This window comes from Cygnus olor, chromosome 20 (genome assembly GCF_009769625.2).
Source record: "Cygnus olor isolate bCygOlo1 chromosome 20, bCygOlo1.pri.v2, whole genome shotgun sequence".
NCBI classification, from domain to species: Eukaryota; Metazoa; Chordata; class Aves; order Anseriformes; family Anatidae; genus Cygnus; species Cygnus olor.
This window is the reverse complement of record NC_049188.1, coordinates 10,480,146-10,498,470: the sequence shown is the minus strand read 5'-3', so window position 1 is coordinate 10,498,470 and position 18,325 is coordinate 10,480,146. Positions and strand designations below refer to the sequence as shown.

The window sequence follows — 18,325 nt, the reverse complement described above, 5'->3', positions numbered from 1 at the left end:
CGCCGCCGCAGCGTCTGACAGCTCGCAGCCCGGGACGGGAAGCGATCTCCTCTTGTAAATCGCAGGAGTGAATTTACACGGGGCAAACGACCCCTCCTGGACGTGCCGGCGGGAGGAACACGGCACCCCCGGCACCCCCCGGCACCCCCCGGACCCCGCCGGGGGCAGCGAGGCCGGCATGAAGCACGTCTGGGGGTGCCGGGCCCCGGGCACCCTCTTGGGATGGTCCCAAGGGTCTCCCAGGGCAGCCTTCGTGTGGAGATTTCCCCCCGTTCGGTCTCAGTCGTTTCATCCGTGTCTGGCAGCTTCGCAATTCGTAGCCTGGGTACAAATCTGCGAGGCTTCGACAAGGAACACAGGCTGCAGTGAGAGCGAAAACAGAGGCAAATCTTTGGCTTTCAGCGAGCACAAGTACATATGCCACAACATTTGCCTTCGCGAAGCTAAATACAGCTCGGTGTATCTTCTGTGCCTCGCGGCGAGCTTCGCTGACTGAAATAACTTTTTCTAGTCCAGCCTCGCTTCAGAGGAATCGGGCAATCACATTTCTTTACTGGCCTTTGATACGGGCCGTAGCTGCTAATGACAGCAAGTCAGAAGAAATGGGGAAAGAAATGCACAACTATTAAGAATTAAAATAGTGAATTTAATTCAGCCAGTTCCAACTAAGTTGATAAATCCCTTGGGGGAAAAACAAACAAGCAAACAAAACCTTGCACGGGAAACACAAAACACAAGTTTTTGTTTGACAGCTGGCAGCAACAACCATGTGAAAAGGTAAATGGAGTATTTCTGCCTGTTCTGAAAAACACATTCTGAAGACCCCTTGTATTTTTTACTAGATTGATTGATTTTCTTTTTTAAGGTAAGGACAGCAAAGGTCTACACTCTCTGATACAAGCAGTAGTTTCAGATGCCCACCCTGAAATGTTCTAAAGATGTCTGACTTTCAAAAAGCATTTACGCGTCCTTAAAGAAAAACCCAGGCCTTTTTAAAATGGTTCAGATTAGCCCAGAAACCCAAGAACCAAAAAAATCTATTTATTATTTTGAAAAACATAAGCCCAGCTTTCCCAGCAGTCTTACCTGGACTTCAGGGCGATACGACGTAAGCTGAAACAATTCGCCGTTAACTCTCTCACTAGCCGGCGACGGGGGAGCTAGTTGGACTGCCTGGCTTAGTTTTTCTTAGCGCTGAAATACTTTTTCCAATCCAATACCAAAAAAAGGTTTGTTTCTAGGTCAGGACCTCAGTACTAAATTTTAACCAGGAGTTGACAGTCAGATTTTAACACAGCCATAAAATGGATTCGCAGTAGAAGCTCAAGCATTCTTTTTCTAATTAGAAAGCAGTCATTGAGCCTTGTGCATTTAAAGGTGAAAGCTATTTTTGACATAAAAATTAGCACGTAGTTCCTCTGTCTCCCTTCGGTTGCTGCTCTGGAAGCTGAGAGTGAGTGATGCAAGGATAAGCAATAAGTATAAACACGATGAATTAAGTAATAGGTAGAAAGGGACTTAGTTTTATTCTGCCTCACGATAATGACAGATTTATTTTTATACTTACTATTTGTCCTAAGGAGCACTGGTTAAAAGGTCCAATTAAGCACTAAGAAAGAGACTTCTCAAAGGCATTTACAAATCTGAAGTGTTTTTAGGAGGTGCCTTTTGAAAATACTGTTAAATCTGTTTGTGAGCTGGATAAACTAAAGTCACCGATAAACCACGGCAGGTGTTGTCAGGACTCTCCAGCAAAAAACTGTGGTCTGCTTTTCGAGAACTCAGCTCCCACATGGGGATCCCAGGTAATAAAATTAAAAAAAAAAAAATCTGAGTATTGGATGCTTCGAAAAAGCTGTTTGTTCTTTAAATCCGCATTTTCCCTCTTTCTTTCTTTGGTGGGATCTAACCCTGACAGCTCTGAAAATTACCCCCAAGCAGTTTTCAAAATATGATTCAGTGACCATTTCTAAAATAAAAGTAAGCAAAGAGCGAGCAGAAATTTGGAGGTTTATCACCACCACTAAATGCCCCTAAGTAATCCCCAGGCAACCCCTGCCCCTTTACGTAACGTGGGATTGGTACAACTAAACAGCTTATTCTTTTTATTTATTTGTTTATTTATTGGTGTTTTTCTTTAAACCTCTGTTGGAAAAATGCAAACATTAAATACTCCTTCTTCTGGCACTCTAAAGAGAAAGTCATTGTATGATGGGAAAGATCTTTTGTCAACAATGGCAAATAGAATTTAACTCACATGCTAAGAATAACACACACATTTTTCTCTCTCATCTGTGATCTACCTTGGACTAAACAGAAGGAAGTTGCCAATTTACAACACTTAGGTATAACTCTCCAAGGGCAAGAACGTAATAGCCAAATCCCAGATTTCTGCTCACCCCAAACACCCTCTGAAAGTTGTGGGCATTGCAAATAAAGAACAAACAGGCCTGAGGCGAGTCGTTTACACAGTTTCATGGCAGCGTTGGTAGCTGAGCTGTAATACTTACTTCCTGCTGGCCCACCTCCCCGGGAGCGTGCAGCCAGCACAAAAGCAGTCCCCCCGCAGGTTCTTGCGCAGAGGCTGAGTTTTGGTGTCACTGATCTGACTGCTCTGCCTTTCCACAGCACAAATCCTTCCAAGGCAAAACTCAACTCCGGAACCTTCAGTCAATGCTAAGCTGTTACCCTCGTACTGAGTGCTTATGGAAACTTAAGAAGAAAAAAATAAAAACCCTATTGAACTACTTGCAATCGGAGACCTGAATGGGCTCGATATAAAGCCCGCTCACATCAGCGGCGGCAATACGCTTCCCTGGAGGTTGGACCAGATCCAGCCTCAAAGTTTCCGAGAAATAAACTAGGCTGAGCGTATCAGCTGCAGAGAAACTCACTCGGTGTAGCAGAAGCATCTGTTCTTCAGGCCTACCATTTTCTTACAGCCTTCATTTCCCGGCGCTGCAGTGACACGAGTTGCCATATAAATCACCCGGTGCTGTTGTGTAACCGCACGGCGCCTCCGACAGCAGCTGGCCTCGCTGCCTCCTCGTGCTGCAGGCGAAGCACTGATCGGAAGGTGGCCCGCCTGCTGTACAAACCACTTGACCAGGTAGCTTTCGGTTGTCAGAGTACGGCTTAATGTATTTCAGACGATGGCATTACAAGTGAAATTAACGTCTGCACTGAGACAGCTAAGGAGCACACCTCGGAACCGTTTATGCACAGCACAATGCAAATGTTTACCCAAGTACAGATGAAACAGGTTGACAATTAGCTAATGTGGCTTTGTGGACATAAACCAGGTACGGTCGAGCAGAACCAACAGAAAATAGAAAGGAAACAGCCCTTTTCCTATCCCAGGCTAAAAGCACCATGCTTAGTGGTTTGGGAAGTCTCTGTCACACTGAAAAATTTCCGTGCCAGTGTTTAATGTGTTTGCTCTACTGCCACTGCTGGGATAAAAATAGCGCCAGCGGGGCACGCTAGCTGTGCGGAGGATCCCCTGTCAATACTATAGTAATTGACAACATACAATTAAGTCTCACACCTGTTTATTGTAAGTAATTCATAGATAACCACTTCTAGTACACATTTTCACATTGGCTTTTAACGCTTTTGTTTGTTAAGCTCAGGGACACCCAAACTTCACCTAAGGGTCATCTGCGGTTTGCCCAGACCCAGACGGCTATGCCTGCTATGTAAAACTGGTGCAAGTTGGTATCGTTGGCGTGGGTAACGGAGATGGCTTGGGAACTACACATCCCAACATGCAGCGCCCCGCGGCGCGGGCTGCTCTATGCTACGGGAGGAAGATTTTTTTGCCGGGGTGCATTCAACTCACATGCCTCGTTGTGGCCGTACCAGCCTAAGTCATGCAGCTGTCTGCACGCAATGCTCTACACAGTGCAAAAACGAAGACCTCTATACATCTGGAGTAAGAACAGTGGTAACAAAGTCATAGCTACATATTCTTCTCTACATTTTTGTTTATTGAGACAAACTAATTAAAAGGCACAAACATAGGGCATATGTTTACATGGACATTATAACAAACATATACATTAAAAGTGTAGGAATGTGTTTCCTTTCTGCTAAACAGAAAGTTCCTAAGCTTTTATATATACAAAAGTTGTACAATTTGATGTCCTAAAGTACAAAAGATCATTTATAAAATTATTTTACACTAAGCTCTATTTTTTTGTTGTTTTTGTTTTACTATGTAGTCCAAGCCCCTAGAACAGTTTCACGTAATGATACAGATACCTGTCACCTGACCCAAAGTCTGTCAATCACTGCTTGTACTGACACGGCAGGGTAGAAACGGAAGCAGTCCATTTTGACTAGTCAGTCCTGCTAGCACTCTGTGAAAATGCACACACACTAATCTCCATAGCTTTCAGCTTCATTAAAATAAAAACATCTCAACTGTAAATTTTTTTTTTTTAAAATGTAGAGTCTTGGTTTTAGGGTGTTTTCTTTTTTTTTAAAAACAAAGTTTTAAAACGTGAATATGTGACATGATAGTCTAGAAAGTATATCTGTTTCCCTAGATTTCGCTTTCTACGTTATGTACAGATAAACAGGTTAAGAAATAAAAAGCACATGTAGCTTAAACATGTGTGACCATTTGTGGAGAAGTTCTGGGCTGGACAGCTCAAACCATCATCCCAGAACTCCCACAAATTGATAGAAATGTGTTAACACAATAGAAGAATAACGTAAAAATGATGATGTTTGCAAATATTTACAAAGTTGAACAGATTTGCACAACACTTGATTAAGAAATAGGGGAGAAATTAAAAGACGCTCTCTGCTTGTCCTGAAGGGGCATCCTACCTAGTTAGTGGTTAGAATAAAAACTGTATACAATTTAATATAAGACAAAACTTCTAGTGAACAACTAACACGTCTGTCCCCTGCTGTAACACCAGCAGGTTTTGATTGGGAAGCAGAGGGCATAAAAATCATACCCAGTGCCTCCAGAATCTTCCAGCTTAAAGCAATATTTCTTAAGTTTCAAAGCACTCCTTTTGCTCCTAGGTAAGAGTCCCATAGGGGTCTGACTGTTCAGAGACCATGTTTACATACATTTCGACTCCTCTTCTGTCAGCCATGGCTGTTTCTCACCAAACAATAACAGTTTTTTTTAAAAAATGTTGACTACAATGCTATATTCCCTTAGGGTAATATGTTGGGTAATATTTACATCTCCAAATATCAGGTCACAATCCCTATTATATGTTGAAGTTAGAATGATAAGTTATCATATGCTTTGCATATCAGAGCTGGTATCACCTTTCCCATAGGGAATGCTGCCTGAAATTATCATATTCCCAAAGGTAAAATGCATATTTAATCCAAAATGCATTTTTTTAAATGACAACATTGTAATGCATTTACTCATTTAAAAAAAATAAAACAAAAAATAAAACAAAAACAAAAAAACAAAAACAAAAAAAAACCATCAACACAGACGAAGATTCTACACTAGCCCAGAAACAGTGGACTTAACGACTGGCAAGTTAAAATCAGCCATCCACATCCAAGGGGTCTTTGCTAGTGTTTAGATTAAAATAATTTTCTAAGTTATTTGGGGGACAAAACATAAAACTGTTTTTTAATGACTTTCTTAAGGAAAAACAAAAGAAAACTCTGGCAAACATGTATCTGCTCTAATTCAGCATCAGTCAGCTAGAAGGTAAAACTTACTTTAAATGAAGTGCTCCAGTGAAACTCAAGGTTGAACCATGTGAGCCAAATCAACAGGGGAAGATGCTACTATGGTCTCTGATGGTGCATGTTGCCCCAGTGTCTTAGTCTGAATTTATTATTAACTAAAAAAAAAAACAATAAAACAAAACAAACAAAACAAAACAAAAACAAAAAAACAAACCCCAAAAAAGAACTGCTGGTAAGGATTCCATTTCAATCCTTTTTAATACTGTTTAGAAATTCTTTACCAGGGAGGAGACGTGGGCAAGGCCTGGGGCAGGAAAGGCATGCTCTCTACTGGTCTCATCGCTATATTTAATGGACCAGCTAACGTCATCGGTGTGGGGAGGTTCATGGGAGATGTTATAGTGACTGGATGCGCTATATTCACTGGAGCGGTTACTGGGGTGGGTAAATTGACTGGTGTGGTGAGCGTTAATGGAGATGTCATGGATAACGGACTTGTTATAGTTACAGGATGCCCTAGGTTCATCGGACTGGATATATTAACTGCACTTGATACATTTACTGGACTTCTCATGCTCATTGCAGCTGCCACTGTGACTGGGTTTGTGATAGTCCCAGAAGCCACAGAGGACGTTATATTGAATGGAGTAGTAAGAGTCACAGGCGTAGTAGCAGCAGTGGAGGTTTGGCACAAGTTAGCAGCTTCTAAAAATGAGACATAAAAAGACAAAAAGTTTTTAACACATAAAAAACCATGGACAAGATTTAAAAAAAAAACTGAACAAAACAAAACAAAAATCAAACAAGTACAGATACAAATTCTGGAATCATTTTCTTTAGGAATTATTAGTAAGTTAAAACTGTTAACATTCTATAGCCTAAAGAAATATAAACTCTCATGCAGTTCATTTGAATTCGATATTTTTTCCTGGGAAGTCAAGCGAGGTTGTCTTATAAAGAGGGTTTCGACGTTCATTAAAACAGTATCGTACAATCAAAAAAATCCTCCCAAGAGGAACATTATAAATAGAGGAGAGAGTGTACATACCGAATGGTACGTACTCTATAGCCTTCTCAAAGGTGAACTGACATTCTGTGAAGGTTTTAAAAAGTCATTATTAGGGACTGATAAGCAAAGCTCGTTTCAATATTTACCTGCTTATTTCAGTCTTAATTATTCCTACTAAGTCGTCCCACTGAGCACAGTACTTCTACTTAGCAATATTCACGGCTACCCAGTCAGTAGATTTTTCAACCCCCATCATCTCCTCAGCTTTCACACAAGCTACAGTCGCACACCAAGGTTTGGTTTGGTTTACTCTGTTTTGCAGTAAGCAGGAATTAAGTGCCGAACAAGGAAGACCCAGGTGGCCAGTGCCCGGCCCTGGTCCCGGTGGGGTCTAGCAGGGCTGGGCACTGGTGGAGCGGGCACCGGTGGTCCGGGACGCAGCGGAGGGATCACTAGGCATCAGCACCACCTGCCGGCTACCCAAACTAGAAGGCTCCAAAAACAGAAGCGGGCTGGTGGCCGTGGGTAAAGGAAAGGGATGGCTGCTAGAGAAACCGACAAAAATATATTCTATGTCAACATTACGGCACTTCTAAGACGTGTCTTATTCCACATTTGTAGGGTAGGACACCAAGCTCAGTCTACACCCACGTTTCAGGAGGTAAGCCAGGAGCAAAGAGTCCACTCTTGCCACTCGGGCAATACAAATGTACCAAGACAGAGTTAACTTTGAAAGCAACATTAGCCCCATTCAAGGGTTACTGTTGGTTCTTCAAAGTCCATATCTAGGAGGGGTGGGAGGGAAGGGAAAGAGTAAAAAAAAATAAAATAAAGTGAAAATAAATAGCATTAGACTAAAAAAAAAAAAAAAATCCCATATAATGTTGTAAAGCCAAAACAACAGGTGGCACTAGCACAGGAGAACCAGCATGAAAAGAGCAGCACACAGGCACGACACTGACTGGTCTAGCTTCACCTTCCAAGCACTGTAACACACAAAGAAACGCCCCACCCCGTGCCCCTTTCCCACTTCAGTTAAGTTAGACCAATATCACCAATTTGACAACACTTCTCCCTACCCACCTCCCTCGCCCACCACTCTGTCCAAACCCACTGTTTTTGTTAAAGTATGTTCAATAACCCCAGTAAGAAAGGAAAGGAAGATCAAATAAGACATAGGAAGGAACAGGCAGAAGAAAGTTACTCAGAGATTTTCTAAATCTGACACTCATTTGCTTTATCCATTTAGTGATCATACCTAATGTCTGTTATTACTACATTTTAACACATTTTAGAACTGTTCCTAAACTGTCAAATCACAGAATTCAATTGGAATAACAATCAAGGAGAAAGGAGCTAAAAAAGCAGCCTAAAACATAAATAAGACCTAGAAAAGAAAAAAAAAAAAAAAGAGTGAAGAAACTGAAAGGAAGTTTAGGAGAAAAAGAAAAAAAGGTGAGTCGAGAACATTTATTACTAAAAACAGCTAGTGAAAGCAGCAAGCGGTCACTAAGAACTTCTTCTAAAACATGTAATCCGCAGGAGACACATGATAGGCATTAGAAATCAAACTGTTGTGAAAAGAATAAGCTAGCAGTAGCGGGAAGCTTTAAACTACCATACTCCAAACAAGACACTAAACTGAAGCAATCTATTCTTTATAAAACCGACACATCGACCAGCAAAAGGAAGCTATTCGATTTCAGTTACGGTAGGATGAGCATATGTAAGCTGTGTGCTAGCAATAATGAAAAGCACTATCACTTATTAGTTGATTTTGTGATAAAAAGAGGGATGGAAGAGTAAGTTCTATGAGTTTCAGAAAACTTCATGCAAATGCAATTAAGTCACGGATGAAGTGAATGGAATAAACTGGGAGAGAAAAAAGAGAAGGGACACAGAAAGCATTCACATGCAAGCCAGTGATGATGCAAAGACAGGGTGTTGTATGTGTGTATATATATACATGTAAATATATATATGCACACAAGTTAACAACTGGTTAAGTATGCATAAACACAGCCCAAAACCACATGCAAGTCAAAAAAACACACTCTTGCCTTGGAGCAGATACAAACATCCCTTTATAATTGATGACTGCTACATACACATTTAAGCGCAGAGACCAATGGGAAGTAAGTAATAAAGAGTTCATTAACAGCTTAATTTTGGTAATGTTACCCTCCTTCTAGTTTTTAGCTATTATTTCTAACACTGGGAATGAATTTGTCATGTAACGCATCCTTTTCTGACACCTGAAACTCCCCACATAGCTGTAAACTCCATTAGCCTACAAAACCAAGACCGTAAGTACTGTTTCATTTTACCTTTCTTCCTCGCTTTGACGGCCTCTTCCCATAATCTCAAGGTCTCTACCTGCTTTCCCGGCCAACTTGTTACATGCTGCTGCTGCTGCTGCTGTTGCTGTTGTTGCTGCTGCTGCTGCTGCTGCTGCTGCTGTTGTTGTTGTTGTTGCTGCTGCTGTTGCTGCTGCTGCTGCTTCTGATTGCTGGTCTCTTCACTCATGCATGCTATGCCAATTAAGTAAGAACACAAATTCACCTTGAAAAGTTACTCTGTTTTCTGCTGAGATGAGAAAGGCTTCTTCCAAAAAGAGTGCGTGGAATCTCGCAGGATTCCAGGAGGAAAATCACAGAGGTGTTTAAAACCATATAATTAATTATGCACTTTATAAAACTACTTTTCCGAGGTTTAAAAAACAAAATGCAAATCAGGAACACCTGGTTTCTGCCAAAAATGAACCTCCCTTCTCATTATTTTATTTGTATTTTAGGAAGACTGAAATAAAAGACTACAGTGAGTCTCTAGAACTCAAGCCAATTAGCAAATTCCATTTTTTTTTTTAAACCTCAGCTACATTTTTCTTTTTTTGGTGAAAGGCCTTTTTACTTTTTATTCCAAGTATGACAAAGTTTTCAGTTTACCTTTACATCACAGAACAGCATGTTATTACCCTCTGGCCACATTACAGCTCATCGTTTCCACCTCTACCAACTGCTGTAAATGCCTCGTATGAACTGGCTGGTGAAGCCAGAGCTGAAACCTTATGCCTTGAAAAATATTTCACATCCAAATTTCGTATTAAGCTCAACAATCAGGCATTTTAGACATTCCCCGCAGCAGTCTAGCAGCAAACCAATTCCACGTATGCCAATTCCTTGAGCTAAAGAAGATCCTGCTATCAATATCTATTTTTAATAGGCATGGATACCCACAGGATGGGTATGTTCTTGCATTTTAACATAATCAAAGGCAAATCCCTTTGCAAACACATTGTTATTAGAAATGTTTTTAAAACGTTCACCTACTTTTATTGATGCCTTGTTTACAGGTATTACAGTTGATACTTTGGCTCTGCCCGTGTGTCTTTAAGTGGCTGGTGATATATGCTGCACTCAGAAGTTTACCACAGATATTACACGATACCTTTCCTTCATGGCGCACCATGTGTGTCCGCAGTCTGTCTTTGGTGGCAAAGGCAGCAGTGCACGTCTATATGAAGGACAACAATTATACTTGAAGTGCAGACAGTATCATTGCAGTACGAATTGCATGCCCGTTGTACGTTTTACCCTCTAGGTGCACAGGGTATCTTAGGCACACTGACAACCCCAAGGTTTACTTACATTTATGAGAAACCGAAATCAAACTGTTGAACAGAGGCTGAAAGTTACCTAGCTGCTTAATGGAAGCTGGCTTACGAGATGACAAAAATCTTACTCTATGCTACTTGAGCGGTCTTAAAATAGTGGGTTGCCTTACCTAGCAAAGCCAGAGGTTGCTTATAAAAAACACCTAGAACAGGAAAAGTTGCTATCTGATACAATTTTACTACACGAATCTGAACTCAGTATCTTAAATTGCTCGATTATTTCCGTTTCTATCCAAATCAGAACAGGGAAACAAAACCTTTTCCTAACGCCGTTCTTTCCACACAAAACTTTCATTTAATACGATGAGTCACTAAAACGCAGGTTGGAACATGAATATATATTCCAAGCAAAACAGTTAATTGCTCGAGGGCAGTCCAGTTATTTCCCTTATACTAAGTCATCAACTGACACCAACTTGTGTTCACGTTCCAGCAAAACAACGGATCCAGAATCAACTACTCCAATCCATTTTAATGGATGTATTGAGAAAGACATTGCACACATTTCTGCAATAACCAGCACTGAGCTGAGGACACCGTGACAGTCCTAGTGCTAAGATAAGCACGTCATAAAGCAGCGTTAACTACATTGCTCTCCGAGAAAGCAAAAAGCCGCTAATCTTCCTACAGGCGTAGCCACTGCATCCTCTTAAACTGCCTCTGCACCTACATCAGCACCACGGCACAGCTGGTACGTAATGCAGATGAGACTTTATTCCTAAACTTGCACTCCACAGGAAAGTCCAGGAGCAAATACGGTTCTGGGAAGATTATTCCCCTGAGACTCTAACTATACCACGATGCATTGTTCTTAATAAATCATGTTAGCCCTTACTTGGCATTTGAAGGGTCTCTCTGTTGAGTGAACATGTTTAACGTGACAGCTTAGATGATCAGGCCTGCAAAAAAGAGAGGAACAGAAAAGAAAATGCATACTGTTACAAACAGATAGCAGCGACACTTCGGCCAGCTGTGCTGAACCTGGCGACCCCCTGCAGCCCCCAGCCCTCTGCACGGCAGGAATAACTACGTCCCCTTACCTACCCGGTGACTTTTAGCTAGAGTAACACATGCGAGACCCAACCTGCACTTTGAAACTCAACCATGTTCTTCTACACCTGGAAATTTGGTTCTACCTCGTGTATGGACGACAAGTCAACAGCTCTAGAGGTGGAAGTTTTCTGCGTTGCAGGCGCAGCCAGCAGCAGCGCAAGCTTCCCTGCAGTGCTGTCAGCACGCCTCAACCTCGCGAGGAGACGAGGAGGCAGCTGGCCTGCCGTGCCCCGCTCGGCCCCTGACCTCTGCCACGGCCGGTGAAGGGGCTGTGCGACCACCACCGGTGACACAGACACGTGCCCTGAGGTCGTGACGACATTTCAAAAACACTGTCATCAAAAGAGGGGCCGCTCTCGCCCACCGCCCACCTGGCTCAGACCGAGACCGGGGCCCTAGAGGTAAGCAAGGCTCCTTTCCTCATCCCCTCGCCCATCGTCTACGGGGCCTGCGTCTCCCAGCCCCTCGCTACGATAGCTCAGCCCTGCCTGGTTATGAGAAGCCAATACTTGAGCTCGCCTGGGATTTTCTACATGGTACCTCGAGAAGCCTTTTCCACAAACACCGCAGGTGTAGGGTTTCGTGATGCCACCTTCGTGAGACCTCACGTGGTAGGTCATGCGATCCTTTCTCTTGAAGCGCTGATTGCAAATGGGACATTCGAAGGGTTTTTCATCCGAGTGGGACAGCTTGTGCCGGTTGAGGTGGTACACATCCCTGAAGGCCTTCCCGCACATCTCACAAGCGTGGTTCTTCTTAACGGGCTTGCTGGGCTTCTTCACCGTCTGAGTCACTGACATGGCCGTGGCACCGGCGCTGCTGCTGGGGTTGGTGGCGGAGGAAGACGTAGTGACCGTGGACAGGATGCCCGCGATGGTGGAAACCAGCGAACTTCGGCTGTTGTCACCAGCGATGGTCGAGATAAGGGGCACCATCGTGGTGGGAGTTTTCTTTGGCCGTGACACTAACTTTACGCCCGTGTGGCAGGACTCGTGGCGCCTCAAATGGTAGCTGTCCCTGAAAGCTTTGCTGCAGTAAGTGCACACAAAGGAGGTTTTAGGTTTTTCCTTTTTAATCCCAACAATAGCATCCTTTAACGTTTCTGGTGCAGGCTGAGGTTTCTGCGTTATTGGTAAGGGCAGAATCGGCTTCTGATCGGGTGGCTCAACAGCAGAGCTCAGGAGCGGCAACAAACTGTTCTGTGCTGCCTGCTGTTGGTGATGTGAGGCTTCGTGTGCCTAAAACCAAACATTCACACTTAAATTCTACGGACGGGAGCTCGCTTTGACGCGGTGAGAGCATTTACAGACTACACGAAAGCAAACTCTAGACCGAAAGCCGTTGACGTACAACTGCAAAAGGTTACAGGATTTTCTTTTGAGGAGGATAAAGCCAGTCGCGCTTTCGATGCACACGCGGCACAGATTCTGTGGCGAGCAAGCGTGGCAAGGCGCACACCGTAACAATCAAATAATTAAGTTTCCGGAGGGCAACGTTTCTTATGGAAAACAACTAGGCGCTTGTCAGATCTTTACTCCCGTATCGCCTGATCTTTACATCACAGATAACTCGTTTTACTAACGATCGTATCAGGTGCCCCGGCAGGACTATCTTTGGAGCTTATGAATGTACCGAGGGGAGTTGCAAAACGCTGCCCCGCCTCTAAACCTAACCCGGGCTTACTGCACGCCGGGGATTAGGCTGCAGCCGCCGAGAGCCGGGATGCGATAAGCCACCGTATTTAAACACCGTGCCCAGAGCAGTGTGCTGGCACGGAGGCCGACGCAGCTCGGCTGGGGAGCTGCCTAAAGCAGCACTTGTACGCCGGGCAGGCCCCTGGCACGCTGGTTCCTGACCGCTTTGTGCCTGGCAGCTAAGGAGAGGTCTCCTCTTCACCGGCGGAGTTCTGGGACGGGAGGGAAGCTAATCAATGAGCTCTGGGAGGTGTCCGGATCCTGGGGAACACGGGGACAGGAAGACCTCCGAGCTGCTCGAGAGCAGCCGATACTGAGCGACTGGGAGCTACAGGAGCGGGGGGAGAAGCTGCGGGGAAAAGGCAGAGGGAGACCCCGCCAGTACCAGGGCAAACGCCCCTCGGCCACGCTGCAGCCACACGGGCGTTGAGTGCTGTTTATTCTGAGACAGAAAATGCTGTTCTCAACGCTCATCCAGCTAGACCGGGACAAAACCCTGGCAGAAACAAATTTGAAGTGGTTCAGAAACCGCGCAGACCAATTCAGCCTAAAGGAGCATTAAAATAAATCACTCCGGCACCTTCAGCGCATCTGCATTCGAGACGTGCCTCGGTCCCAGCAGCCCAGTTTGACCCCAGTCTGGTTATCAGCGGGGCGCGCCAGGCCTGAAGCCGAGTTTGGGGAACTGGCGTTCCCATCGGAGCAGCACCGCTGCCTCCCAGGACTTTTTCCTACGGCTTCCTTCACCAGGCACACTGTGCAGCATGGCTTGAGGCCAGGAGAGCCGGGTAAAACACTGCCTGCTTGCAGCCCCCACCATGCCTCCTTTTATTTCGGCTGAGGACGGACAGTTTTACGAAGCACGCCCAAGCTCAGGCTCTCCCTACGTTAATGAAATGCTCGGCATCCTTTCGAGAAGTCAGGATTTCTCGAAGCGGGCTCTGGGACTTCTCCTCAGTTACATCCCGTCCCTTTGCCTCTCACAATCCCGAGCAGCGACTGCGGCGCGTCCAGCCGGCGGTTTATCTGCCTCTCCCTCGGCTCCAGGTAGTCGTGTCCTGCTCTGCCCCGTGGCCGCGCCCCGCGGCGCCTCAGCTACTCCTTCCTCGGGAGCGCGGTGCCGACGATCTCTGGATAAAAGCCACTGGTGGATACAAACACTAACCCACGTGGGCAGGAATACGTGCTCCGTAACACCGCGAGCCTAGCTGACGGGAAACTAGCCCGGGTTCGGCACGGTAACACGGGACAAGACTTGCTGGAATCGTTAAGGCCTGGGACAGCCCGTCCACTTTTATCTGCGCTGAAGGGCTGCAGCAGGTAGGCTGAGCGCGGCCGCACCGCTGCAGCCACCGCAAACACCAGCCTGCGGGGCTGCGTCGCAGGAGGGATTGCTAAAGAGGGAAGGGCAGAGCTCGCCTGGAGGTTACGCTGCCGAGCAGGGCACGGCTCTCGCTTCATCCTCTCCGGTAAACTTTTGCCTGGCTTGAGCGACAGCTGCGGATTTTATTTGCCGGGTTTTTAAAGCGCGGTCGCGACATCTACGTTGCACGGGAATGAACGGAACATGCACCGAACACATCGAAAGCACAGCGTTAAGCAAGTTGTGTACTTAAACGCAATTTTAATTTGAAAAAAAAAGTCCGCGATGTTTTACAGCCAACTTTAAATAAGCATTAAACAATGTTGTTAACTGCATCAGAAGACACTTAAGAGCACCTAAGGATAGCTCCAGAGATACGGTTTCAAAGGCAGAGCTAGCAGATCGGATAATAGGGAGCCCAAATCCTTTGGACAAGGTTCAAACCTGTGCAGTTTACGGGTATTTTTAAGCCTTAAAGTACCACCAGCGCTCGGAGGTAACGATGCGCCCGCTCCCGCCGGAGGGATGCAGGCACTGGACGCGGGACAATGTGTATTCATCGGGCTACGTGCTACGAAGCCGCTCTTATATAAGCCTGCTTAGCGTGGTTCCCAGCTCAGCGGGGTTATTAGCAGCGCTCTCCAACGAGCCCTTCTGCAACACCAGTATTCCTCGGTATCCGAGGCCTGTCTGTAGTAAGGGCATTTTAAAAAGGATCAGGCAGGATTTTTTTTTTTTTTAATTATTATTTTATATTTTTTTAACTTGCTGCCCGAGAAGGGAACACAGCACCTGCTGCACGCCTCTCGCCAGCCGTTTTTATCCAGACACGGAACGCAGTTTTACTTGACCTAGCACTAATGTCAAGTCAACATTTTTTGCCAGATTTTGATCGCCTGGGACAGGCTCTCATGCAAAACACCCTCGTCTATCACTAAATCTTTCTTTCCTGGGGGGCAGTAAATAAGAAATCCGCAATTCGTGACCCAGAGTGGTAGGATGTGGCACCACGAACTTCCAGTGCCAGAGGCTAAAAGATTTTTGCACTCAAGCCTTAATGCGAGAGCAACAAATTAGCGTGAGTCATATCTTGAATACCCTGTTTGATGGATGATTCCTCCTAACACCAACAGATACAACTTTCACTTTCCGAGCAGATACTAAAAGCGGTTTCAAAACCCGCATTTCAGGGACTAACAAGATCCAAACAAGAACTGCTTATTCAACACTGTAATCGTTTCTTTCAGAAGATACAATCCGTCAGCATGCCACCTAAGCACAACCCAGTAACTTTATTTGGAAAGAGCAGTTTACAGTTACACGTCCCATTGCTAGCGAGACCGACACTGAGACATTGAAACCTTCTCTAGAAGCAGCTTGCTAGAAGTTACAGTTTTACACGCTGTAAATTAACCTTCCCTTAGAAATCCTGCAACAGCTGGAAAGTACGTTTAGTAAAAGTCCTCAACAAATAATTTGTGTGCGTATTCGGTCACTGGGTTTAGTTATTTAACTGATGGCGGGGAAGGGGCTGCGGGGGGGGGGGTTAAATTCACTTTTTGTTACTCATTTTAACTAATCTTTTGGATTTTGGCTGTCACGCTGCTGGTAAGAACAGAAAGAAGAAAAGCTTAAGAGCAGAAAGCAGAAAAGCGCTTTACAGTGCTGTCTGCTGGGTGCATCAGGATGCTCCCATCCTAAATCCTCGGTTTTAATACAATGACTCAAGAAATAATATTCAGCATTTATTGGCAGGCCTTACGGCTTTATTGCTGGGGGGGGGGGGGGGGGGCACGAGGAAAATTTCCACGTCACACTTCTGTGGAGATGCTTCCAAGCCGCACAAAACCGCGCGGCGGCAAAGCGCGCTGCCGACTCCTAATTAAAAGCAGCGCAACCCGCTACCGAACCGGAGCGGGACCCCCGCCGCTCGGCAACGCAGCGCCCGCCCCAAAAACCGAGGGCAGGCGGCGAGGAGCTGGACGGTGCGTGGAAGTGCCGCCTCGCACCGCTCCGGGCGGCTGCTGCAGCGCCCTGCCGCCCGCCTCAGGGCGATTCTGCCCCGAACGGCTCAGCCGGGTGCCGAAGGGAAGCCGAAAGTGCCCTGCTCGGGGGGCATCGGGCCCTGGGCCGGGGGGACATCAGGTGCCCGGTGGGGACAACGACCGGCCCGGCCCTGGCGGAGGGACCGGGGGGGTCCGGGGGGGGGGGGGGCCCTGCCCCGCTCCCTTCGCTCGGCCCCGGCCGCGGGCGCCGATCCCAGCGGCGGGCAGTGAGTAAGCAGCCGGGCGCTCGCAAAGAGGCTCGTTTTACCTCGGCAGAGGTGATGCGTGCCCGCCCGCCTTTATTATTTATTTATTTATTTGTTTGTTTATTTATTTAATTTCCCTGGTCGCGCATTTCAACGTTAAAAAAAAAAAAAAAAAGGGGGGGGGGGGTGCAAAAGGAGGCGAAAACCAACGCGGCGCGGCGGAGAGCCGGCAGAAAAATAAATAAATAAATAAATAAATAAATAAAATAAATAAAAGCCCCGGGAGGGGTCCGGGGCTCGGGGAACCGGCACCGGGGGCTCTCCGGGTCCTGCCCCGGCCTCTCGCTGCCTGTTTTTTTTTAAAAGAAAACAAGGCGCCGGCAGCCGGCCGGGGAAGGAGGGATTAATTCGTGCCCCCGGCCGCGGGCTGTGGCAGCGGGGTCTGCTGGGGCCGGGCGGCTGCTGCCTTTCTGCTGTGCTTTTTTTTTCGGGGGGGGGGCAGAAAACAAAATAAATAAATAAATAAACTAAAATAAAGGCGGTTTTGTCTGCCTGGGGGCGAAAGGAAAAAGTTCAAAAAAATATATAAGAACGATGCCGACGAACATCGCTCGCTCGAGGAAAATAAAAATAAACGCCCCCCCCCCCCCCCCCGGGGAGGTGGTGGAGGGGGGGGAGCCGCGGGCGGGGAGCGGGTCCCGGCCGCGGGGCAGCGGAGCGGGGCCGTGCCGGGGGAGGCGGGCGGGAGGCCGGGCGGCGGCGCTGAGTGACAGCCCCGGCCTAGCGGGGAGCCCCGCGGCCGCCGAGGGAGGAGGAGGAGGAGGAGGAGGAGGAGGGCGGGCGGAGGTGGGGGGGGGGGGGGACGGGGACGCGGGCAGCGGCGGCGGCGGGGCCTCACCTGAAAGAGGAACGCGGTCCAGTTGGCCTCCATGGCGGGGGCGTCCCGGCCTCGGCGGGCGGGCGGCGGCGGGCGGGCGGCTCGGTGCGGCGCGGTGCCCCCCCCTCCTGCGCCGGGCCGCAGCTACATGGAGCCGACAACAAAGCGGCGGCGGCGGCGGCGGCTCAACATGGCAGCGCCGAGCGGCCGCTTCCGCTAACCTCCGGGCTGCACCACTGCGGCCCGCAGGGGGGAGGCGGCGGCGCCGCGGCCCGGCGGGGCGGCGCGGGCCCGGATCGCCGCGGCGCCGCCCCCGGCGCTCCTCAAGGCTCGGGGCGGGCGCGGGGCTCGGGGCCGGGCGGCGGGGGCGGCGGGGCCGGGCGGCGGGGCCGGGGAGGCGCGGCGGGCAGGCCGCCCCCCCCGCGGGGCTGGCAATGGGCCGGTCCCGGCTGGGGAAGCCGAGGCGAGCTGTGGCGAGAGAAGATGGAGGAGCGGGCGAGGGGCCGCGGCCCCGGCTGGTGGCGGTGGTGGCAGCAGCCGCCGCCGCCGCCGCCCCCGGCGGGGGCCGAGCCGCGCCGCCCTCCCCTCCCCTCCCTCTCCTCTCCTCCCTGCCTGCCTCTCCCCTCCCCTCGCCCTCCTTCGCTCCCTCCCCGCCCGCCCGCCCGCCCGCCGCACGGGGAGGGAGCCGCGGGGGCGGCTCGGCCCCGGGGCGCCCTCAGCACGGCC

The 18,325-nt window shown here is 47.8% G+C and overlaps 1 protein-coding gene across 2 annotated transcripts; it reads right to left on the bottom strand.

Moving 5' to 3' along the window:
• Positions 1-3,980: 3,980 nt before the first annotated feature.
• VEZF1 (vascular endothelial zinc finger 1) lies at positions 3,981-17,887 on the bottom strand. Of its 2 annotated transcripts, XM_040532137.1 has the most exons (7): positions 17,621-17,887; positions 11,955-12,652; positions 11,197-11,260; positions 10,018-10,201; positions 9,016-9,219; positions 6,728-6,772; positions 3,981-6,384 (listed from the first exon to the last, which is right to left on the bottom strand). In XM_040532137.1, exons 1-7 carry the CDS (start codon positions 17,651-17,653, stop codon positions 5,957-5,959), a joined length of 1,656 nt encoding a protein of 551 aa, XP_040388071.1. In that variant the 5' UTR covers positions 17,654-17,887; the 3' UTR covers positions 3,981-5,956. The 2 variants fall into 2 exon arrangements, with proteins under 2 accessions (XP_040388071.1, XP_040388072.1); XM_040532138.1 differs by lacking the exon at positions 6,728-6,772 and having other exon boundaries at positions 17,621-17,837.
• Positions 17,888-18,325: the final 438 nt, after the last annotated feature.